At 34.3% G+C, this 26408-nt stretch overlaps 1 protein-coding gene across 10 annotated transcripts in view; it reads right to left on the reverse strand.

The window, feature by feature from the left end:
- Positions 1 to 2441: 2441 nt before the first annotated feature.
- KIF21A (kinesin family member 21A) overlaps positions 2442 to 26408 on the reverse strand; it is a 144988-nt gene continuing 121021 nt past the window's right edge. For 3 of the 10 annotated variants that reach the window (XM_039217657.1, XM_039217655.1, XM_039217664.1), the window contains 11 exons: positions 25975 to 26079; positions 24461 to 24589; positions 22154 to 22192; positions 21473 to 21487; positions 17960 to 18096; positions 15874 to 16054; positions 14046 to 14210; positions 11873 to 11990; positions 10287 to 10457; positions 8806 to 9005; positions 2442 to 3712 (listed from right to left, as the gene is read on the reverse strand). In XM_039217657.1, coding sequence (XP_039073588.1) covers positions 3619 to 3712; positions 8806 to 9005; positions 10287 to 10457; positions 11873 to 11990; positions 14046 to 14210; positions 15874 to 16054; positions 17960 to 18096; positions 21473 to 21487; positions 22154 to 22192; positions 24461 to 24589; positions 25975 to 26079 — 1354 coding nt within the window. In that variant the 3' untranslated portion in view covers positions 2442 to 3618. The remainder of the gene's footprint in view (positions 3713 to 8805; positions 9006 to 10286; positions 10458 to 11872; positions 11991 to 14045; positions 14211 to 15873; positions 16055 to 17959; positions 18097 to 21472; positions 21488 to 22153; positions 22193 to 24460; positions 24590 to 25974; positions 26080 to 26408) is intronic. The other 7 variants (XM_039217658.1, XM_039217656.1, XM_039217660.1 and 4 more) reach the window with 5 other exon arrangements.

Genomic DNA, 26408 nt, shown 5'->3' on the forward strand with positions numbered 1-26408 from the left:
AGCATCTCATTATGGTTAGAAAATAGGATAGATAACTCTTATTTTGTACCCTGATGCTCATACAGAGCTATTTGTACATTTTATATCCATGATTTGCAAATACAAACTCCCAACCACCAGGGTCTGCACAGTAACTGGCAAATCAAATCCCCAACAACACAGCAATAACACAACCAATTCTGAGGTTAAAAAGAGAATCTGAATGGATTTTGAAGTAAGGTACAGGAAATGCTTAGGAAAAATTACAAATAACAGCACAGCACAACTCATTACATATTAGTAATTTTAAATTTTTATAAAAGATTCCACATCAGCTGGGAAATAAATAAATGCGGACATAGTATGCAAAACACTGTCATTACTCTTTAGCTAAAATAAAAAGATTTGAATTTGAAAGAAGAAATAAATGTTAGCTTCTAAAAAAAGAAGACACTATTCTCGAGGGACATGGCATATATTTCATACGCAGTGAGGAGTAATCCACTTTTAAATTTTAGAAGAACTGTTTTAACTGTTTTAAGAGTTATTGCTAACGGGCGCCTGTGTGGCTCAGTCGGTTTAGCGTCGGACTTCTGCTCAGGTCATGATCTCGCAGTTCCCAGGGTTCAAGCCCCACATCCAGCTAACAGCTCACAGCCTGGGGGCTGCTTTGGATTCTGCGTCTACCTCTCACTCTGCCTCTTTCAAAAATACATAAACATTAAAAAAAAAAATAGTTGTTGTTAACCTTTCTGGACGAGATCTTTAGAGATTAAAGGTATTTTTCCCCGATTGGTAAACTAGCCACGGTACAAGGAGGGACAGAAGAAAGAAGCAGGCCCCTCCAAACTGGCAGGTAGCAGGTTTAACAAGCAAGGGGACTTACTTACGAGGCCTGTCTCCGCCGGCCACACCTGCCTAGTAGATCTCCACACCTGCCTGCCAGAATCCTAAGTTTAGGTAGAAGACTTACCCGGGTTCAGTCTCCCATATCATGTAGGTAGTCTCAACAACACTTTACTCTCTCAAGGCTATCTCTGTCCGTGAAACACAGAAACAGCTCCGGCTGTGGGAACGCAGGCAGAACATACATTCCAAGGACTGGGGAGCGGGTGAGGAGCCTCTGATTGCCCGGATCTAGCTCCTGGGTCAACCTTAGGTCATGTCCTCTAGATGACCTCCCCCAACATTTTTCAAAATGTTAAGTCTTTCAAAAGACTGCCTATTTTACATATTCATTTGAATTATTTAAACCAGATCAACTCTAGCTGAGCCTCCAGCATTTGAAAAGGTAAAACAGACACTGGGCTTTGTGTTTTGCACAAGCAAACACAGTGCTCAGGACCATATAACAGACCTCTAATTGGACTTGCAGTTAGGGTCAGATGCCTCTAATAAGTGTGAAGACGCCCAGGTCTTCCCTGTCAGAGCACTTACCAAACTGTTATGTAAGTGCTAGATTTATTCTCTCTCTCTCTCCACTCAGAGGGCAAGCGTCAACTCAGTCTTGTTATTTTTTCGTCCCTAGTGCCTGGCCCAGGACATGCTCAATAAACATTTATTGAATAAATTAATTGTCAAATGAAATGGTTGAGCAATAGTCCTGTGAAAAAAAAACACTCCAAGGGTACTGAAATTCAAAATAGTACAAAAAGTGTCTCTCAGGTCTTTTAGCATTTTCCTCCAGGAAAGGAGGCAAAATTACAAAGTACCTGAGTTCCTCTTTACAGGAAAATCCCTTCTTTAAAACAAAAGAAATATATATTTCCTTGTGAAATATAGCACACATACATAAAATTAGAGACATACGTGTACAGTTTGACTTAGGGCCCAGGTGGAGAAATAGAATACTTCTTGGCCCAAAAACACCTCCACACCCACCTCTACACTCCTAACTCACCTCCTGAAATACCTGCCAGTGACCATTGTCTCTATTTCTTCTCCAAGGAACCAAAGTCACTATTGTCCTAACATTTGTGGGAATAGTTTTTGTTTTACCATCTATGTTCACATGCCTAAATTATATAGTTTGATTCAATTCTTTACTTTTTTAAAAGGTTTATTTATGTATTGTGAGAGAGTGAGTTGGGGAGGGGCAGAGGTATTGTGGGAGGGAAGATCTGAAACAGGCTTTGCACTGACAGCAGAGAGCCGAATGCTGGGCTTGCACCCACAAACTGCAAGATCATGACCTGAGCTGCAGTTGAATGTTCAACCGACTGAGCCACCCAGGCACCCCTGATTTAATTCTTTAAATAGTGAGTTCCCTTGTTTCATCAAGATTAGATTATGATTCAAACTATTCAAGAATATGTATTTCATATCTAATAAGTATAGGATTGCATATGAAGTGGTGGATAACCAAAAAAATTCATTCCTTATATCACACACTGATAAAACAAAGTTTTACAAATACTAACAATTTTCATAAAATTAGAAAAAGGACAAGAGAATAAAAACAATTCAGAGCAACACGTTTATTGAAGCTCTAGCTAAGCTTTCATTTACAAGCAAATATAATACTCAGGGGGGGAAATCACAAGACAATATTTTCAAATGTTATACCATCTACATAAAAATTAAACTTGCAGAATTTACAAATTAATATTCTGAGTGAGGACAGATAAATTATACATCCTTTTGCAAAATCCAGTCTACAGCATTTAAAAACTCATACAGTTACAATGTAAGACATTCTTTACAATCTACTTATTTACATAGCTTTTCCCACTGCAAATGATACAGCTCTCATCATAACTACCAAGGTTTGCAAACATAGTGTATTTAAAATATATTTAGCAGCATATAAAAAAATTAGATAAAGGTGGAAGGAAATACTACTATTAAATAAAAATGAAATTAAAAGGTGATAGAAACAACTCCATAGGAAAATAGATCAAAATATATTTCTGTAGGACATCAAAATGGTCTTCCATCGCAGAATGTATGCACAGCACTAATAAAACAATTTAACAGCATTTTAGTCCTGAGCACAGAATATAGCGCAGCTGTAAAACTTTGGTCAATACAAGTAAACATCAACATTTAACGCAAACTGTTTAACATTTTCTGTTAGTAGGGGACGGTCAATTCCACCTTATGCAAAATCATCAATCATATTCTCCTATCTTATTTTTTCCATTACATTAAAAGAGCTTTGAAATTTGGGAACCCTCTATAGACTGATGTAAATACCAGACAAATGGACCACAATTTGACTAACATTCCCAGTATGCTTAAATATATAAATCACCTGAACAGACTATATGACGAATTATCAGTGGGTTGCGTTGTATTTTGGGTATTTTCTGACTGTCACAAAAGCAAACATCTTACAATTCAAATATATTTTTAGGTGTTTTTTAATAGCTAGGCACAAAAATCCAGCCACAATAAAAGTGTGAATCAAGCAGTATACCAATTACAGGATATATATGTATTGGCAGATATTAAAATTAAGCACAAAGGCTAGTACACAGTTTTATTAGAATACCATTTATATTCAGCAGTTGGATTCAGATATCTTTTCCAGTTAATCCCATTCATAAGTTTTCACCTAATAAATACAGGGCAACAATTCCATGATGAACGTACAGAGTATTATCACAGTATTCAGTTTATGACTATCTTCACTCTTGTTTAATTACTGGCAATATCTTCCCCCAGATCTCCTATGTCAGAGATCTGACCATCTTGCAAATTGCGAGCCTTCCAAATTCTCACAGTTCGATCACTACGGAACAAATTAAAAATGAACACATGAAAAGAGGCCAAAAGATAAAGAAATAACTCTTAGAATGACTTACTGTGAAAACATTTCCTGAAAGGGATTTTAATAGATGTAAGTAAAAATATACTTTGTCCCATAAGTATATCAAGCAGATACCCATAATAATGATATTAAAAATAGTTTATATTATCAAGGGTTTACTATGGCAGTCATTGTTAGTATGTGCCCTTAATATGTAAGTACATTCAATTCTCTTTAACTACCATAGAGATAGATAATGCTCTTATCCCTTTTATATTGATGAGCAAAATTACTTAACCTCTTTGGACCTAAATTTGCTCAAGTAATTTGCTCAAAATCACAAGGTACGTGACAGAACCAAGATTTCAATCTAGGCAGTTTGATTCCAGGGCCTCACTTCCTAATCACTACACTGGATCTGCACTCATTACTTCAAAAAACAATATGGAATACAACATTGGTCAGAGATTTTCAGACACAACAGCTCAGAGAAGGTTACAGTGAGGAGACTGGGGCAGGGAGTCCAGAGAGCTGATCTGGCAAGAGTCAGAATTATGATCACATGAAATCAGCATAAGCCCACAGAAAAAGCAGGAGACTACTGAGAAGTAGACTAGTACTCCACCATACTGGGACAAAGAAGATTCAAAGTGTTTCTAAAAAAAACTTGTTTTTGTTCACCCAGCATGTGGGTACTGGGGAATAGTCATTAAACAATCATATTTCTTACTGTCTTTCTCATACTTTTATTTTCTCCAATTATCTAAAAAACTCAAAGCTAAAAGAAAAAGTTTCTATAGAATTTCATAATTAAAAGGCACTTCGGAGATTATGCAGTCCATTTCAAGGATAAAGGGAGTTTAGTTACCTGTCCAATGTAACATAGTAAAGGGCAGAGGTGAATCTCAGATCCAGGCTTTCTAGTTTTTAATCAATAATCTTTTTCTCCCTAAGAGTTCTTATTACAAGTAAAAAAGAAACTTTTTCTTCTTTTTTTGTATCTATATAAGATGATAGATGTTAACTAAACTTATTGTGGTAATCATTTTACAATATATGTAAGTCAAATCACCTTGTTGTATACCTTAAACTTATACAATGCTGTATGTCAATTATATCTCAATAAAACTGGGGGAAAATAATAGTCTTCTCACCAACCCACACAGCATATGTACATTGGTAACAGCAAGGGGATACGTTCATTCATCTGCCTACTAACTACCCAGTCCTTTATTTAACCATCCACTGAACAAATATTTATTGAGAATTTTCTATGTTCTAAGCACTATTCTAAGTGCTTGGGACAATTCTTAAAAACAAACAAACAAACAAACAGATAAATAACAAAACCCTCTTTTGTTGTCGCTTATACATTCTAACAAGAGGAGATAGACTACGTAAATCATAACAAATAATTAAATTATGAAGTTTATCAGAAAGTAATACATGTTATAGAAAAAGAAAAGACAGCATGGTAAAGGGAACTGGGGTGCTAGGTGATAGAAGGGATTACAATTTTAAATAAAATGCCACAGTTAGTGAGAAGAAGGACACTGGAAGAAAGTCTCTGAGGCAAAACATTATGGGCAAAGGGGGCAGCCAGGGCAAATGTATTATGGCTGAAATGAGGGTGGTGTGTTCAAGGACACAAGTAGAGAGGTTACTGGGGATAGCAAAACAAAGAGCAAGTCTAGAAGGAACAAATACTAAAAGGAAAGGTGAGAGAAATAACAGATGCTCACAGGGTCACATCAAGTATGGCTTCTACTCTAGGTGAAATTGGTGGCCACTGCAAGGTTTTGAGCAGAGAAAAAGTATGATCTGATCTGTGTTTTAAAAGGATTATTCTGGCTCCTGTGTTGCGAGTAGACTACATATGAACAAGGTACCTTGTTTAGGAGCTACTAGTAATAATCAGCTCTTGTAGTAATCCAAGAGCTGATGGTAATTAAGATCAGTGAATTAGAAGATATGGTGAGAAGTGGTCAGATTCCAAATATAATTTGAAGGTAGAATACCAACAGGATTTGCTCAAGGACTGGCTATGGAGTGTGAAAGGAAGGAACGAAAGTTTCTGGCCTGATCAACAGAGAAGGCAGAGATGCCATCAACTGAGGGTGAGAAGGCTGAAGGATGAGCAGGTTTCCTGGGAAAGCTGGGATTTCAGTTTAGTAAAGTCTGAAATGATCAAATTTCTACTACTGGTCATAACCAAGTAATTTGAAGCAGGTTAGCTTTCCTACTGCAAACAAACTGAAAACCTGACAAAATATATGGAACAATGATTTTCAGATACTGGACCATGGGGGAGTGCAGGGCTGTCGTCCCTGAGAAAAGGGAGAGAGGTGAGCTCTGTGACAGCCCTGGCTGTTGCCCTGGAAACACTTTCCAGACTATAGCACAGGAATGGAGAACTCAAGCAGAAAACAACAGAAGCAATGAGTTGAAGAGCTAGAAATTAAAACCTGGGGAATGTGAAGTAGTTGGCACTTTCCGGATCAAGTAGAGAAGAGGAGAGAGCTATGCAGAAAAAACTATGGAGCTATGGAAAAAAGAACTCCATGAATCTATATCTAAGGGCCCCTAGTGTCTCTGACTAACACTAAGCTACACGTGAATAGAGTAAGATTATAAGGCTAGGCCAAAAAATAAGACCCCAAAAAACAAAAAACAAAAACAAAAACAAACAAAAAACACACCTACTAGTGAGGTGTAAGTTGAACAATTCCCAGAGCCCACAGAGGGCTATGAGCTGTTCAAGTTCTGATTAGTAAGGAGATATCACCAAACACCCATAGTATTCAGCAGAAATCCAAGAAGAATTAAAAACCAGTCACAAAAAGATGAAGCTGAACTACAAGTAACTTAACTGCCTGACAATGTCCAATGCTCTATAGAAGAATACAACAAAATCCAGACCTCAAAACACAATATAATGTTCAACATCCAGTAAAATATTATTTGACAAAAAAGAAGCAGGAAAAATGAGACCCATAATCACAAGAAAAATTAATCAATACTATAGATCCAGATTTATAAATATATATATATATATATAAATAAAAAGCAACAGATCTAGAAATATCAGATATGTTGGAATTAATATATAAGGACTAAGTTATATAGTACCTCAGTTTTCCTACCTGTAAAATAGAGATAATAATCATGTTTACCATCTAGAGTTCTTATAAAGATAAATGAATTAATGCCTGGAAAGAACTTAGAACAATGCCTCGTAAATACTGAGCACTATACAAGTGTGTGCTAATTAACAAATAAGTGCAACTAATTTGAAAATAGGCTTTCTGACTTTATTGGCTATTTTCCTGATTTTTAAGGTACATAGGAAATACATTTGTACCTGCTGCACCATGGGCGTACTGAGAAAAAGTTCAGTTCTTCAAAAATAAGACTATATTGTGAAAGACAGTTGTTACAGTAACATCATACTTCACTCACCAGACCTCAGTGATATATAATACTTTTATAGTTTTATATTGTATGTACCACAACTTTGGAAGGCATTAAGTTATTTTCCGTAAATTACCAAGGACACAGCCAGTTTTCAAGAGAATAAACAAAAGTGGTGGGTCTTGAGAAAGTAATGCATCTTACAAATAATATCAATGAAGCACCAATGGTAAGCACCTTAGAAAAACACAAAATAAATCAACTTTGAAGTACTTTGGAGATATGAGAAAGTAAATCTAAATGAAAAGAGGGATTTGGTGGAAATAGCACAAGTAAGAAGAGATGCCATAGAAATAGAGCAGAGGGTTCAAAATAAAATCAGGGTAATCATACATTTTAGATAGATGAATCAAGAAGGTGCTCTGATTACATTAAGTGCAAAAATGACCAAAGGAGATTTTTCAAGATAGATATTCATGAGACATTATATTTTGTTTGAATGAACCAATGCCTCACATTAGTATATATTTTTTTTTTCTTTCCAAAGTACTTATGTACATATTATGTCATTCTTATGGTCACAACAACTCTCCCCTTCCTTCATGCATCTTCTTCAATGTCACTTACTCAGCAAGGCCTTCACCAACCACCCTATTATGTAACCCCCTCCCCACGATACTCTCTTCTGTGTACCCTGCTTTATTTTTCTCTATAACATCTGTCACCATGTAATATATTGTACTTATTTCTTTTCTTCTCCTTAGAATGAAACTGGGGGTTTGAATCTGTTTTGTTCACAGCTCTTTCCTCGAGTCTGGGAACAGTGCCTGACTTTGGAGATTCATCATGAATGAAAAAATAAGTAAATGAATCCAGCCTTCCTGAGAGGGAGGAGCCAGATAGTATTATTATGTACTTATACAGCTGAGCCTTGAACAACACAGGTTTGAACTATGAAGGTCCACTTAAATGTGGATTTTTTCAGTAAACACAGCACAGTACTATAAATGTATTTTCTCTTCCTTATGATTTTCTTAATAACACTTTCTTTTCTCTAGCTTCCTTTATTGTAAGAATACAGTATTTAATATGTATAACATACAAAATATGTGTTAATTGACAAATTATATTATTGGTAAGGCTTCCAGTCAACAGTAAGCTATTTGTAGTTTAGTTTTGGGGGAGTCAAAATCACATCTGGATTTTCAGCTGTGCAGCAGTCAGGGCCCCTAAGCCCACATTGTTCAAGGGTCAACTGTACTATAAACAGAGGTAGAAGGGGAATAGAGATTTTTTAAATGAATTGTTCTGAATGAGAAGAAGGGCAAGTTTCTTTCCTTTCTGGAAAAAAATCTTCAGAAATTAATCACCTATAAATGATTTTTTTTATTAAAATCACCAGGGGAATATCTAGCAGCAGACTTCTTAGTATAAGCAGAGGGCGAATACAGAAGTAACACTGTTGTTATGTAATCTGGGGATTAAACGCAGTGCCCAAAGTGCATATCAGAAAATATGAATAAGAGATCTTAAATAGACATTAGGATGACTATAATAAAATGGTTACATCTGCTCTATATTTCCAGATATTTGCAACTTATAATACTTATTACATCTGAACACAAACAACCAATATACAAAAAAATCACATAGGAAAAACTTACTCGGCTGCAGTAAAAATGTGGGTGGAATTAACACATATGGCATTGATAGGACTATCATGACCCTTCATTTCTCCAACTGGCACAAAAGTATCCATGTTCCAAAGCTTCAAAATGCCCCCTCTGCAGCCACTGAGCAAAACTGGGTGCCCTGGCACCACTCCTAGGGCACAGACCCAATCCTTATGTGCATTTGGAACTTGCTGAGAGAAAGAAAGAGAAATCAGAAGCTGAAGAGGAACCTTCCAAAATGACATTTTCACACTAAAGTAAGTTTTGAACATTTCTGTTGACAAAACAATATTTGGAACACTGAATGGCCTGGAAGCAATAAAAAACATTTTCTTTTTTTTCCTAACATTTATTTGTTTTTGAGAGAGACAGAGAGAGACAGAGAGCGAGTAGGTGAGGGGCAGAGAAAGACACACACACAGAATCCGAACCAGGCTCCAGGCTCTGAGCTGTCAGCACAGAGCCCAATGCAAGTCTTGAACCCACAAACCACGAGATCATGACCTGAGCTGAAGTTGGACACTTAACCAACTGAACTACTCAAGTGCCCCCAAAATCATTTTCTATGCAATCATTCTTAGTGATTTAAAGAAATAAATCTGCAATTTGCTTCCCAATTTGCCTCAATTATTTTCAGTATTATCAATATTAAAACTTATAATTTATGTTAAAAGTCTTATAGAATCTAAAAGACCCAGAAAGTATACAGAATTTTTCACATCACATTCTCTTCATGGGAGTTAAGTATATAACCTTTCTCCAAAATGTATTTAATTCAACAATTTGAAAACTACAACTGGTAAGTAGACAATAAGGACTGCCTCATAAAATCACTGCCTTCAACCTTTAGTAAAGAACATGTAGGCCTAAGGCTTTTGTAGAAAACTAAGTAGAGCTCACATATATTTCATAATGAAAAAACAATATAAACTCATATTACATGACTATATTTATGTATAAATATATTTGTATGGATAATATAAAAGTCACAACCATGAATGTATATCTATACAAGCTTTTGAGGGGCACCTGGGTGGCTCAGTAGTTTAAGTGTCCGACTTCGGCTCAGGTCATGATCTTACAGCTTGTGAGTTCAAGCCCTGTGTCAGGCTCTATGCTGACAGAGTGGAGACTAGAGCCTGCTTCAGATTGTGTGTCTCCCTCTCACTCTGCCCCTCCCCACCTCAAAAATAAATAAATATTTAAAAATTTTCTTTAATAAAAGAAAGCTTTGAATGCAATATATGCATCTGTTGCCAAGTTTATTCTATTGACATTCATGCTACTTGTTCATTTTATTTTCATCTACTCCTATCTAGAAGGTATTATTAAATATTGAACGTTACCCTTCTCATAATTAGCAACTCTGGTAGCTGAAGATGAAACACTCTTTGAGAGGCTCTTCAAGGTTTTATACAGACTACTGCTGGCTTTGAAGTACCCACTCCATCCCATGAAAGGTTCTGCATTACCTGTAGAAGGTCTTTTTGAGCTAAGTCCCATTTCTTGATTCCGTTATCTCTGGACCCACTAAATAGGTTATACCCTTGTATGGTTAGTGCTTCAATGCCATCATAGTGAGGGGGCTCAAAATTGTGGGTGGGACTCACAGTTCCCAGAGCCCCTTCAGTTACATCAAACATCTAAAAAAGAAGAGAGGAAGTGAGCATCCTATTTAACTTACAAATAAGCACCTATGTGTGTTCATACATAGAAATACATACACATGTATATTAACAAGATGTGACCTGTTTTGTTACCATATTTTACTAAATTAACTAAATTAACCAAATTAACCTTATATAAATGACTCAGGAAGAACCCGGGTCGTATTTGCATGCTACTTTTGCTTATATGTTACATGCTTATATGTCTGTAGGCTTTTAAGAAAGGCAACCATTTTTTTCAAATTATGTTCAGTAATAAAAATACTACATATCAATCTAGTTGAAAGTCAAAAAATGATATGACTGTTATTTAAGCACTATAATGTAGCTCTCCAATCCTTGTGGTCTTCTCAAATTCCTCCAGAGTTGCTATTCCAACCCCCCACTCCACTCAGTTGTCATCTCTCTTAGCTATTGACCTTGTGATTTCCTGGAAAGGGTACCATGATCAAAAATAAACTTTTTGGACTCTTCCCTTCATTCCAAAAGTTTCCTTTTATCTTCAAACATTCTCTTACCCTTCCCTTCCTTTTAAATGCTCATGTGTGCTTCCTGCTTCCCAGAGTTCACATCACTGCTTTGGTTCTACCTCCTATCACCTTCATCAATTACCACCAATTCCCCCTTCACTTTCCCTCTCCAAAGGGCCCACCTCCTAAGCAGACAGGTATACTCAAGTCTACCAAATACACAGTCCTCTCCCTTTAAACATTCTATTTTCATGTCACAAATCCATTTATATCTCTTAATCTCAGGTTCTAAAAAGAGTACTTACATTTTTCCTATCTTTCCTTGTTACTGCACTCTCTTTTTATGCCTATTGGATCTTACAGGAATTCCCAAGGCTGAATCCTGTCAACCTCTGTCCTTTGGTTACATCAACTACTCTAACTCCTGAACATCTGCTTCTATTTGAATGCCTCCCAAACCTGCATGTCTAGTCATAACTTATCCTGAGTTCTAGAATTGCCTTTCAAATGGCCTACTGACCTATAGGAGGATGACTTCTATTACTTAGTATCTCAAATTTAATATTTCCAGAGTCAAACTCTGCATCTTCCCCCATCTGCTAATTTCATAAAAGCTGAAGACCATAATAAATCCAGTGTAAAAAATGGTGACAATAAGACTTAAGCTTAGCTGGATGACTGAGCCAAAGATCATTAAAATCCCTCCTATACTATCTTCTGTGAAAAATGAGAATACAGGATTGAATAACAAGACAATAAAATCTGGAACTAATGAGTGAGGAAAAAGACCAAAAAGTAAAAGAAAAGGATAGGATTGGAAAAAAAGAAAACTGATTAAGAGCAAAAGGTCTTAGGAGCATCTGATACTTCAAGTTTATCATTTAGTAGGAGAATATAATTCAACAACTCTATTATACACACTTTGATGTAATGATCCTTGGAGCCAGTGATGATTAGATCTTGTCCATTAGAAATCTGATCTACTGTAAGGCACATAACAGGGCCTAGGTGTCCTGTTAACTTTCCTGTAGACTGAAACCTTTAAAAAGAAAGAAAAATAATTTTGTTTGAAACATATTTCTTAATGGGTTGAATTTAAGCCTCAACATAAATAATCTACATTCTTTGATTAAACTGTTCACTAATGCCCTTTTTTAAATTTTAGCCCCACCTCTATGCAACTTTCTTCAAATTAAGAGTCAAAAAATGGCCAACGTAACCTATTCTATGACTGACGTGTGAGGAATCCTAAATAAGTTATTCCAAAGTGACCGATGTCATTCAGAAAGTAAACAAAAGGCAGCAAAACTTGCTACAGACTAATTTTAAATACAACCTAAGTCCAGGTAAACCTTAGTCTATTAAATGTTCGAACATGTTAAAAATATATGACCAATGTTATTAGGTCCTATTTGGAATTTGATTAAAACAACGGTATCACTTATATGACTACACAGTAAAAATACAGAAAAAGTAAGACTATTTTATATAAAACCCATATATTCTCACATATACACATACACAAATATGTACACCAATCATATATACACATATACACTCACACAAACATATATACACACACTTATGCACACATGCATGGGTATATGCATGTCAGAAAGTAAGTGGTCCATTTAATCAGTTATTATAAGGACTGAAAATGACCAGAACATACAGCTGACTGGTAGAAAAATATGTGATGTTAATTGTCAGGGAGTGACAATGAACCTTTGTTTCACAGTCCTACCTCAATCAAGCTGCTGTAATATAGAGATATATTTTACTTGTAGAATATTAGTTTCTAGAAAACTATTTTCTTCATTACTTTTTTTTATGATAAATCTACATTTAATCTTGTTGCTGAAATCAGCAGCTTTCAAAGGACCTAACTTTTCAGCAAAAATAGAAAGTGTAAAAGATTTTTAAAAGTTGTTACCTTTTCTCCCTCATGTCATGACTTTGAGTATCTTCCTCCATGGTGTTTTGACTATGAGTCAAGTTTTAACATCTTCAAGAATAAACCAAGTATTCACCTTTTTTCATTTTTTCAGACAAGCACTGTGTTCAATTTTCTACATTTTATTTCTAAAACAGACTCATTACTGTATTTCTTCTTCCTCTCTCATCTATTTATCTATAAATTATGTTTATTATTCTTTCTCAGTCATGTGTTAAAACAGTACAAGTTATAACTAGTTATTTTCAGTTTCTAAAATATCCCTTTTATTTACCACTGACAAATCCCTCTAGATGGGAGACACCCTGTATTACCTGAATTACAAACTTTACTCTGTATCCTATAATTACCTGTTTAATGGCCATTATCCTCCATTACAATATGAGCTCTAAGAAGGTAGATACCACATTTGCCTTGCTCAGCCTTTATTCCCAGCACCCACCAGTCTTGGTGCAGTGCCTGGCAGAATTGATGTCGAAAAAAATACTTAACTAACAAATGGATATTCCCTTGCTGCTAAAATTTTAAGAACTAGAAAAGAAGCTAAAATAAACACTCAACTGAGGGATAAAAGCTCATGTTTCGTGGCAAATAAAATCAGAGATATAATGCCTTACATTTCAATTTTTCATTTCCTACCCATTTTATCTTAATACTTCATCTTTTATATATATTTTATATTCATAAAAACCCTATATGATTTTATGCTCAAAGTTATTAAATTAAATTTATAAACTAAAAATTTTGAGCTATAAGATGATTAAGTGATGATGCCCTCCAAAAGAAAACAAAAAACAAAACAAACAAACAACAACAGCAAACTTTTTCGAAGGTCTTTGTGAAACAGAATGAGAATGTTGATCTCTTCCTAGTAAACAACACAAATTATAGACAAATATGAAGAGAGGCTATTTTCCTTCATACACTTTCTATTGATGGAGAATAAAAGAAAGAAAATTTTTGACTTTGCTAATGAGATCAGAAGAGACAGTTAGGGGTGTTGGGCCAAATGGAAAAGTCTATTATTTTATATTAACTTCTGGGATTATAAAAATTAGATTTTACATGCATTAATATGCTATTAATACCTGAAAATTGTATTTGCCATATATAAAAAATACATTTTCTTAAAAATTCTACCTTTTGAGATCCCACATTCTGACAGCATTTCCAGAAGCTGCATAGAGGAAAGTGCCAGTTGGGTTTAGAGCAATTTGATTTATCTGGTTTTCTCCAGAAGGAATAGCTACTGTCCGGCTGGTACTCGCAGAACAGGCATCTCCAAGAGTAACTTGACCTGAAGACCTTAACAGAGGCAAAACAAAGGGGAAAAGTCACAATCCTGGTTAAGAGTCAGTTTACAGTTCCTTGAATTCCTAGGAAACTGGCTGCAGGCAAAAACAAGCTCTGTGCCCTTTGGTCACTGTGTGAACAGCCTGGCATGGAACCTCACTCACACATAGCTGGCACTTAGAAACACACTTGAAGAGTAAGTGAATAAATGAATGACTAAAACAAGATGAAATGGCTTAAAATGCTTAATCTGTAAATCTATTATAAACCTAAGAATTCTAGGCCCTGAGTTGGGATGACTAGACTATCATTCAAAAAATATTAGATATTGAGGCCTTAGCTGGCACAATTGGCTAAGCATCTGACTCTTGATTTGGCTCAGATTTGGATTTCATACTTCGTGAGATTGAGCCCCAACTCAGGCTCTGCTTACGTTTCTCTCTCTTCCTCTCTCTGCCCCTCCCCTGCCTCATATGCTGGCTCTCTCTCTCTCAAAATAAAAAAATAAACGTTAAAAAAAAGATTAGATGTCAAAGATAAGGAACAAAAAGCTCAACAAATGATACAGTGCCACAAAGGTAATTCATTTTCCTACAGCTTCCAGAAGCCCTCTGAGGGTCAGGCCTACCGTCTGTTAAGTGTGCCTTTTGAATTAAAGACAATGAGGATTTTTCAAACCATTCTCAGTTTTTGCTTACTCTAACCCAGTCATGCATGGAGTATTTACCAAGTGCTAAAGACTTAAACATAACATTTCTATTTCCTCAGGTAAATTCTAAATGATAAATATATTCTTAAATTTTGAAACATTTTCTCAGCTAACTTCTAAAATATCAAATTATAATCAGTCTTTTTAAATTTGACTTTAGTGAGTCAACTGAACTGGCAGATTTCTAAGATACAGTATTCCTTTTTCTATGAAATTTCCCCCAAAAGACTTGTGTTTAGTACAATAAATAATAAGTAGTTCTCAAAATACAAATTACCACTTGTATTAATATTTCTTCTACAAATTATAAAAATTACCCTTTCCTATGCATCCTTTGGTTATTTAAACCAAGAGTTTACTCCAATTTTAATTACGTAAAACAGTTCATCGATCTTACCGCAAAAAGAATCATTATTTGTTCTATATTTTAAAGACACATATAATGACACAGAAAACAAACTCATCCTCCAATTATCCAATCTAACCTACAGTTATTGAATTTGTGCTCACACAAAAGCAATATAGGTTCTAACACAAACAAACAAAAAATTCTCAATTATTTAATACTTGCTAATTAAAGCTTACAGGTACTTCTTAACTATCTAAAATGGTGATTTTAGCCATTTTCCAAGGTATTCATTGGAAGCAAGTAATGTAAAGCATTTAACTACATCAAGTAATAAATACTATGAAAATGCAATATCTTAGTATTTAGGAGGGAGGAATATGAAATGTATACTTAGTCACAGATCAAATGCAGTTTATTCCTTCCTGTTTAATATCAGGCTCCTATATTTCATTTTTTCAATAGTTCTTCCCCGTTATATTATCTACATTCTAACTTTAATATTCTTTTGGAATTGGACAGTTATAAATAAATAAAAATACATTCATAGTCCTATATTTTCATATATGTTATACATAAGAACTATTTGCCCTTATACTATTTGTCTTTAAATTACTTACGTCAGTGTTCGAATGCACTTTGCTGAATCTCTGATGTCCCACACCTTAATGTAAGATGTGGACACAGTGAAGACCAAACTTGTATAATTACAATATTTTACAGATACAACATTGTTGGGATGACCCCCCAATGACATTATCTCCTGCCCAGTCACCAGATTCCATACTTTACAAGTACGATCTAAAACAAAAAAGAAAGGGAAAATACTGTCAATATGAACTAAATTACATTCTCTTAACAATGAAAATTATTTAAACAATCTTTCCCTTAAAAGAATGAAATAAGAAAACTAATTATTCCACTAGCTGCAACAGACATCCCACCTCTATCCTTGATCCTCTCCATCAAGTTCAATGGCAAAGTACATATAAAAGATTGGATGAAAGCGAGGGATGGCTGATGTATGTATTGTGTGGTAATAAAAAATTATATAAAATTTTGAAATCATCATATCACGGGAGTCTTACTTCAAATTTCCCCTGTATTTAAAATGGCGTTCCCAAATCAGCCTCTTCAAGTATCCTGCTTTGATCACTCCCACCTTCGCACAGCACTCTACACTCATAAACACATAAACCTTTCTTTTCCAGGTTTCACTGATTGATGGATTTTATTTTTGACCCCAAAACATAATTATAAACTAATCATTTTGTTTCTAAGTAATCATTCTAGAGATAAACTTACTCTGCATTAAAAAAGTACATTTTCACATGCAGATTCTTTATTAATTGGAAAATAGCTTGCCATTATTCACAATTCATAAGTTCTACCTAGATATGTTATACTTCCTTATATGTAATGAGCAATAAATGCTTGCTAATTAAACTGTGTCTTGTAACATCCCTAAATGCTAAAAATTGTTTATTAGCTTCCCCAAACCTGTACTTGCTTCCTTCCTTTCTAGCTTTACTTTCTCTTATGATTACAGTTGACACTTGAACAACATGGGTTTGAAGGGTTTACTTATATGCAAAATTTTTGATAAATATAGTACAGTACTATAAATGTATTTTCTCTGTAACATTTTCTTTTTTCTAACTTACTGCATTGTAAGAATATAGTATGTAATACATATAACATGCAAAATATTTATTAATCAACTGTTTATATTATTGGTAAGGCTTTGGTTCACAGAAAGCTATTAGTAGTTTGGTTTTGGGGAAGTCAAAAGTTATACGCAGATTTTTGACTGTGTGGGGGGTTGGCATCCCTAACCCCCATGTTGTTCAAGAGTAACTGTATTCTACGTTTCAACCAATTGGATTTAGTTTCCAAATATACACCACGTTTCCCTCCATGTCTCTGCTTCTATAATCTTGGTTGTCAATCATTACCTGTCAATATCCAAATCATCCTAAATGTTCATCCTAAATGCCTCTATGTCAAAGTCTTATTATATCTCACAGGTGTCATAACCTCTCCCTTTTATGAAACCTTAAAAAACTCTTAGTATTTAACTCTTCAAAGCATTTGTTGTTCATTTCTAGTTGCCTACACTTGTACCAAAGGGGACTAAGAGTGAAGGTTTGGAGATGAGTAGACCTGGGTTTCCAATCCTGGTTCTTCCACTTAATACTAAGTTTATCTGGGAAAATTATTTCATTTCTTGAATCCTCAGTTTCTTCATCTATAAAATGAGGATGCAACATGTACTCACTGGGGTTACCATGAGAACTAAATGAGATGTAATTTGTATAGCGTCTAGCATAAAATCTGACATTTAGTTCAGTGCTCAAGAAATGATGGTTCCTACCCATCTTATTCTCTTTACCACAGTGTATGTACATTGTAATGGCCTTATGTCAATTTTTATATAACCCACATTACTAAGCTCGGGACCTTGCACACATTAAGTGCTCCGTTACTGAAGAGAGATTATTTTCTCAACATTCTATTCATAACATCAACAGAGGTTTTACTTTCTTTCCAATTAGGCAATGATTTTGTATAATTCAGGAGTTCGACCAAATTATCTCTCAGGTGTTTATGGGTTTTAAGCAGTTTGACTATTCTTTTAAAGCCTGTTAAAATATAATCATAATTTTGTCCATCTGTTAAATATCAACATGGAACAACCACTAGTACCTTTTGATCCAGTGAAGAGGAGATCATCAGTAGAATCCACACAGAGCACAGCTTTTGTGTGCCCTTCAGCTATGTGAACACACTGCAGTGGAGAAGCTCTGATTCCTTTTGAAGCAGGAAATGGGTTGATTATACCCCTGAGGTGGGGAAAAACGAGATTTACTTTAGTAGCTCTATCATGAGACTAATTTTATTTTTCCCCTGACTTTAAGAAGCCTTTCTAAGTAATTAATAAGAAATTTCAAACGCTCCTTAGTCTCTTTTTAAAGCAAAAGAACAGAGACAAAATGTGAAATAATAATAGAAGTGACAGAGTGCATCAACTAATGAGGCATCAGTCAACAGCAGCACTCTACAAAGAGCAAAGCTCATGGCACACTGATCTTCTTATCAACAAATTCTTCTCTTCAAAGTTGAATGAAGCCATATTGGGAGCTGTTTGAGTATAGTGAATTCTGACAAATACGAAAGCAAATGATGGATAACTGGAAAGTGTGACTCTTTGTCATTCTGAAATATGACTATGTCAAAAAGAACATTCTGGAGAAAGTGTAACACATATCACCTAAAATACTGAAAAAAAGTTCAAGTGAATTTGAGAAAAGATAGGAACAATCACATACACATAAATTCTAAAGGGAAAATGGCTCAAAAATGACAAAAAATTAAAGAAAAAACTCTTAACGGTCTCCAACAAGATTTAAAAAAAAAGAATGGGATTTTAAATGAACAGTGAGGCTGTTTAGGGAGCTTTCTCATAAGTTTAATACTTCTGGAGTTTATGCTTTATGCTATGCACTATGGAGATGCAAAGTTTATCAAAACACTGTCTTTATCCTAAAGGAGGTTAAGAAATGATCTGAATTGAAATAGTTGTATTGAGAAGACTAAAGATGAGAGTGAATTATAACATAATAAATATATAAATTGGACATATCTTTGCTCAGAGCAGGAAGAAAAATTGTTATGTAGAAATATGTCCATTATATAAAATAGATGGCATAATATCAGAATAATAAGAATAAAATAAAAGTGCTTGTTTCCATCTTCTCGATGAAAGAGAACAAACTTCAAGATGCAATGGGCAGAAATGATTAAGAAGAAATGTAAGTCCAAGGTAAATTAGAACTGATAATAGAGACTTATTCACTGAATTCAAGTATTTCTGTGTTTAAATCATGATATCACAGGTTTTTGAAAGGATCCACTATTGTTGAGGCAAAAATCATTGTTGGTACACTAAGATCAAAAAAAGGGTACAAACCATGTAGACCCATTTTTCCAAAAAGCAGGGGAAAAAGTGGATTTCAGAAAATACAGATGGGTAAAACTTCTTGTTGAGTCTCACAAAGGGAAATACTGGACAAATCATTGTAAACACTTAAAAATAAATGCCCATCAATAAGAGGTAACACTAATCTCATAGGGGAAGTTCTCTGTACGGTTAATAGCAAATTAGAGGAATATCATATTCACAATATATGTTGACTCCAAAAAGGTCCATTACACTAAGCCTTTCAAATGATATCCTTGTGGACATGGTAGGTAAGAACAGAACAGTTGGAGTAAGGTAGTTCCATCGGTTGCTGAAGAGACATATCGAAGGATTCAATGTTCCTGTCAATTTCAAAGGGAGTCTTCAATATCTAGTCAATATTTCCCTAGCATGGAAAACAGAGCTGGCATATTTATTAATCTGATATATTAAACAGCTGGACACTGGACTGTATTGCCTAGGAAAATGACAAACAAAATTTATTTGCTTTAAGTACCCACTTAACACTAAAATAATCACTGGATACTAAATTTAAAGATAAAATTTAAGTAGAAGATAGAATAGAATGCTCCAAGTAGGAAAAGCCCTAATAGTAGCCTAGATTTAAAAAGCTAAAAGAGGGTACTATGCTAAGTGAAACAAGACAGAGAAAGATAAATGCATATTATCTCCCTTACACATGCAATCTAAAAAATATACATTAAAAAAACCCTAATCTCATAGACACAGAGAACAGACTGGTAATTGCTAAAGGTGGGAGGTAGGAGGTAGGATAAATGTACATATACATATGTATATATATCAATTTATATATATGTATATATCAATTATATATATTGATATATAATATACATAATAGCCAAAGATATTTTTAATAGAAGATCAATGAATCAACAATATATGGTTCCTCTATAAGCACTTTCAATAACTTGTTCAATAAAAGTAAATAAGTCAGGAGAAAGAATATAATAGTTACTATATTTTGCTGAGGCATCTGGAAGGAGGTTGAGTTCTTTATGCTAGATTTTAAACACTGAACAATTGGGACACTTTCCAAAATAGCAGAAGCAGAATGAAGGATCTGAAGACTATATCATATAAGGAGCAGATAATGAAACTAGACCTACTGAACTGATAGGAAAACATTCTTTGGAGAGAGGATTCAATAGTAGGTTAAGGAGCTGAATATTTAAAGGGCTGTCACAAACACACAAAGAGATGTGCGTAGATTAATTCAATAATTAATTCTAGAAGATTAATTCTGGCAGAGGTCAAGAGGGCTAATGAATAGAAACATTAGAGATAAATTTAAGCTCAGGGCTAAAACAAACAAACAAACTTTATTTTTAGGGTCTAGTTATAATGATTTCAAAATGTGGAAGTTGTTCATCGTCACTGGAAATGACACCAGGAATTGCTGTCATTGGATATATAATTACAAAGTTCAAAGTATTATTTGCATACATGTGTCAATTCTTGAAGTTAATGCTCAGTAACTTGTTTGTAATCTAAGAAGCTAATCAAATTAAAACTGAAACAGAAGCAAAATTTCCCCAAAAGTCTGAATCTCTGTTTTGAAATCCTACTGATATGAGTTCATATCTATGAACTGAAGCCATCGAATTAGAATTATAGCTTCAAATATTCAAAAGGTTTGATCTAATGCACAGTCAGCTGCTACATTTACTTCTCAAACAAAAACATATATGTATGTATATTCCAATAAGCTGATTATAAAGAAAAAGTTCATGTTACCAGCCTAAGGCATAAGAGTCTGTCATGTTAAAGTTTGTAATATTACAAAAATAAATATTTGCCTCCAGTTACTTATGTATGACACAATTTGAAGGTAAGATGCCTCTTTTTCATTTTTATATGTTTTAATGTCATTGATTTTTCAGACTTCTGAAGAAAAATAATCTCATAATTAAATAGAGCATTTTACTAGATACTTTTCAGTATCTACAGCATTCACAATATTAACACTAATATTTTATAGAGATTACCTTGTACCAAAGATAATAGAAAAGTACAGAAATTGGAAACATACATCCATAGTATTTCTTTCAATATTAAAATTAATCTATTCACATTCTGAAATATAGAAATCAACTTTAAAATAGTTTAAGGTTACATATTGCAAAGTTGTAAAACTGCTTGAAAAATGTTTATTTTTGTTCCATGCAAATCAGTCAAGTCTTGTAATACTGTAAATGAGATTAATTTCCTCTGCCTACCTTCTGGAAGATCTACTGATGATCAGCAAAATGGCCATAAACAGGGGAAACAAGTGCAAAAAGAGAGGAGAGAAAATGATAAGTGGAAAGAGGAAATGATAGAAAGAGAGAAATTAAGGGTCCAAAATAACCCCACATTATGAAAAAATTCAACACTGTTATTTTTAAAACAGCATCTATCAGTAAAAATATATTTATTATTTTAGAAAAGCTCCTTTACTTTCTATTTCTTTTTATATTTTAGGTATCATAGTATCTTTTGCCCCCACCCTTGCATATCTTTTTTTCTTCATCACAAAACCTTCCATAAACTTTAACTGTTAAACCATCACCACCAACAAAAATACCTTATTTATCTCCTACACTTTGAAAGACTGAAACATTTAATAATTGAGGAGCAATGATATCTATTCATAGAACTTAAATTCTTTCAAATAAAAAATTTAGATTATAGGCAGAAAACAAGCATCAAAACTGTCTGTGCTATTATACAAATTCATTTGCCGGTTCTTGGTCTAAAAGGGATGACAAAAATATATTAAAATTAATGTTTAAAAATATTAGTATGCTTATATGGTTTACAACTGGTTATGCATACAGAAGTGAGATATGCTTATAGTTTCTCAGAAGGCATTTTAGAACATTAATGAAATGCCAGAATGTAGGAAAGATAGAAAGTACCTGTGTACCTCCGACAGAGAGGAATCACTTTCATCAGACCTACAGTGAAAGAGTTAGAATTATGAGGAGAAGGAACACAGATGTCAACAGGTAGACATGAGATTGAACTGAAAACTGACAGTATGAATAATAGAAATATAGCAAACATTTCCTTTATTGTGAATGCCTCACTTTTTTATTTGCACTGGATATCTGCAAATGCAATGTACAGCTACATCTGGCAAAGTATTTGAGATTCTTATGTTTTGGGAGAAAAAAAACTTTCTATTGCTGATCCACAGAAAATCATTCCTCACTTCTAAAATTAAGTCCTTGAAGAGGAAGACTCCTTCTATTTGATTGAATAGAATTTGATTAGTACTAGAACATTTTTTCCCATTTAAACAGCTATTAATGAATTTCACCCATCTTGATAATTACTTTGGATTTAGATTCTAATGTGGAAGTTCCACAAATACATATTGTGTTTGCATGGAAAGCAAACTACCCAGAATGCAATAATCTTTGATTTTGACTTATCTCAAAAACAGAGCTTCCTGATGAGAGAGTCCCTTAGTAATATGAGACGTTAGTAGAATTTTAAAAATAGGTGAGCCACTACTGTCAGCCCTACCCTGATACCTCCAAGACTGGCAAGAAGTTGGGTTATTATAAAAATCTACTGAGGGGTGCCTGGGTGGCTCGGACAGTCGACTGAGTGTCCAACTCTTGATTTTGCCCCAGGTCATAATCTCATGGTTCATGGGATTGAGCCGCACATTGGGCTCCACACTGACGGCATGGAGCCTACTTGGGATTCTCTCTTTCCCTCTCTCTCTGTCCCTCCCCTGCTCCTGCTCTCTCTCTCTCTCTCTCAAAATAAATGAACTCATTTTTAAAAAAAAGAAAATCTATTCAGTTCGTTTATTAGGCCTGGGAAAAAGGAGAACGAATACTGACATGGAATATAACCAAAAACAATGTATGGGATCTACTTCTAGCTGGTGAAATATGCTACCCTCAAAAAAGAGCCCAAAAGAAAGTGATTCAAAAGGTAGGTGAGTCTCTGAAAGTATAGTCATTTATTCTGAGTTTTAGCTTACTAGAGATGACAACAGTGTCAGATTATTGGTAGTTTGTAAAATATTTCAGTAGAAAATATAAAACTATGACTAGATTGTCAAGATTGTCAAAAGACTGACAGAAAATTTTATGACTGTGAATGTACGACAGACAAAATTTAGTAATCCTTCATATCACTAGTGAAAATGGACTTCTGAAAGACATTCTTAACGTTCTTCTATTCTTTTCTCAATTAAATAGAAGATAACCTCAATAACACATAATATTTATCTATCTAGAGCATTTTGAAGGATAGATTATCTACTGATTAAATTACACTAAAATCTAACTTTAAAAACTTTATCCATACATTAAGCACATTAAAAAAAATTCTTTCAAAATGTGTGCTTCTCTAAGTCTACAGAGACATTTGGCATGATCTAAACATGTCAGACAGATCTTAAACAGCATCCTACAGATCTCAGAAATTATTGATCTACACAGGGAGATTATAGCATTGAAAACAACAGGGGTGGGAGACTGGATATGAAGTACATACATCTACTATGTTACCATTCAAAATCAAAGCAGACAAATCAGTTAATAAATAGCCCATGGCAGCGTTAGTATTGAATTCTTGCAAGAGAGATTCTGGCTCAATGTGGGAATACGTTTTCACTTCAAATTTAATGCAAATTATAATTTTCACAGCCCTCCAACTTCTCTTCCTCCACAACCCACCTCAGTCCTAATCCCCTCCACCCAAATAGAAACTGTCTTTTATCCTTTTATTTTATTACTGATGTTCTGGGGTGGATTTGTGTCGAACAACCAAATGGTAACAACGTTTTACACATATAACAATGGACTTTGTAAGCTGTTATATGCATTGAAGGTAAAATAAACTGCCTCTATTCAACTCAGGCTATCTGGACTAGAGGCTTTTAGTATCCCAAGAAATTTAAATTTAGAGTGGTCTCAAAGATATTTCGATTCTAATTTACATAGAAACAAAAAAGGCAAGACAAGTGCTGAAAGTGTAGCAATGCAAATCTACAACAGGGAAAAATGTTCAGCAGGAAAATAATTTTCTCTAATCTTTTCTACATGGTTCATTTCCTATTGGAAAAACACATCAAATATGGCCAGAGTTCACAAGTCAGACTTCATCTCCCACACAAAGAGATGGCTAAATGTGTTCTGCAGACTTTATTGAAAAGTTGACTACTATAATAAATAGAGGGGCTCTTTTCCATAAAGACTTACTTATCCTGCTGAACTGATGTGTTTCCCTGAGAAACAGTAAGACGGTTAAAAACATTCAGTTCATTACGGGGCCGGCTTGGTGGGGAAGAAGGAGGTGAAAGACTAGCCTCTGAGGTTCCAGAATCTGAGCTACAAGAAAAAAAGAACATTAAATAGGTGGTTTTAATCAGTTACGATGTGTTAGGAATGTTATAAGAAGCATGCTTTTTAAAAAAGCTTTTCATTAGAGAATTTCTTCCGTCCTTCCTCTCTTCCTTTTTTGTAAGATAAAATACACTCTGAACAATTTAATTTAAAAAAAAAAACAAAAAACTCTTCCACTGGATTTTGTTACATTGCCCACAAGATGGCACTAAGGAAAAAGTTTTCTGCTGAAATCTACAGTCAACACAAATAAAGTAAGCCAAATTTAAAATTACACAGTTTTAGAGGTAAAACCAAGTTATTCTCTTTACAGATGGGAAAGAGAGCCAGAGTGTTTAAAATTGATTTGCCTTTTCAAAGATTCACTCACTTTTATTTTTACATTACTTATTTGCTCCATCCCCCATCTCCCAATTATCCCTGAGACATTCAATCCAGTAGAAATAGGAAAATTACATCTTTAAATACAGGAAGCAAGGATGATTAGAAGGAGAATGTCCATGACATTCAAGTCAGCTAACCCAGTGGTCAAAGTAGAGTTTGCATGTTGGCACAGGAGAGGGGATGGTATAAGACTGTCTGCTTGGGTACAGAAAATATATGAAAACTACTTTTTATGTTTACTTACATGTTAAAGAAATTAGCTTTACTAATATTTAAATGGAGACTGACACCAAAACTCTCCCTCAAGGCCATGGGAGAGATGTACCTGTCACATGTAGCACCTTAGGTGACCTGGGGGAGGAGTAGGTGTGCCACAGGGAAGAGAGCTGACAGTGGCTCTCATCCATTCACTCAACTTTCTTCATGTTGTGACATTGTAATTTATAAATGCCCAGTTAAGTGGATCATCAGATTATACTATGTACTGTTAAGTAAATTAACCCTCACAAAACACACAAATAGCTTTTAAAAGATTTCAAAAAAAAAAATTAAATGTAAAAGAACAGCAAGAAAATGGCACAACTAACACACCCTATGGTGAACACTAGTCTCCTGTCAGCTACTTTACTGATTAAAAAATGTCAGTTTTATCAGTCACATCAATTTCAAATTTTTCTAGAAAACTACCTAAAATACAGACCACTAAGCTTCCTCTCAAGTGTAAACTTTTTACAATGATATCCTCAAAGAACTGAAAAATAAATAAGAGTACATGATTAGGGACAAGTGTTCAAATATGTTTACAGATATGTGTGCGACCAAGAAACACTTAGCCAAACGAACAGATGACTTGATCATCTTGATTAGTCAAATCATTATAATCAGAGTTAGCCTACATGTGGAAAATAATTTCACTATTGTCCTTTAGCATCTAAGTGCAGCAGACATTTTATACATCTAGTCAATAAAAAGTATAAGTAACTTACTGTTTATGTTCCTTGGCCTTTGATTTTTCTTTTTCATATGCTTTTCTCCTGGTTATAGGGGAAGGCTCTGGTAGTTTTTTTTCTGATAGAGATGACTGTCTAGAACTAAAATAGAAAAAGACTTTTAATCATCAAATTTTAAATATATACATACAAGTTTGTCAGATTTTCAATCTAAAAATTTTAATATATTAATAATTGGAACTTGAGAAACAATATTACTTGAGAATAAAAAGCAAAACTATGATAGGAATATGTTGCATGAATAATTTTAGTTGATGGAAGTTTGATACCTGTATATTTAACTTTTAAACTGGCAATCTTATTAAATATATGTAAACCTATTATCTTTGTAAATATCAATGCTATACTGCCAAATGGCCAAAATCAAGAATTTATTTTAAGCATAAATCATTAGGTTGATTATAATTGTT

This window comes from Hyaena hyaena, unplaced genomic scaffold, assembly GCF_003009895.1.
Source record: "Hyaena hyaena isolate Hyena2069 unplaced genomic scaffold, ASM300989v1 scaffold_704, whole genome shotgun sequence".
Classification (NCBI taxonomy): Eukaryota; Metazoa; Chordata; class Mammalia; order Carnivora; family Hyaenidae; genus Hyaena; species Hyaena hyaena.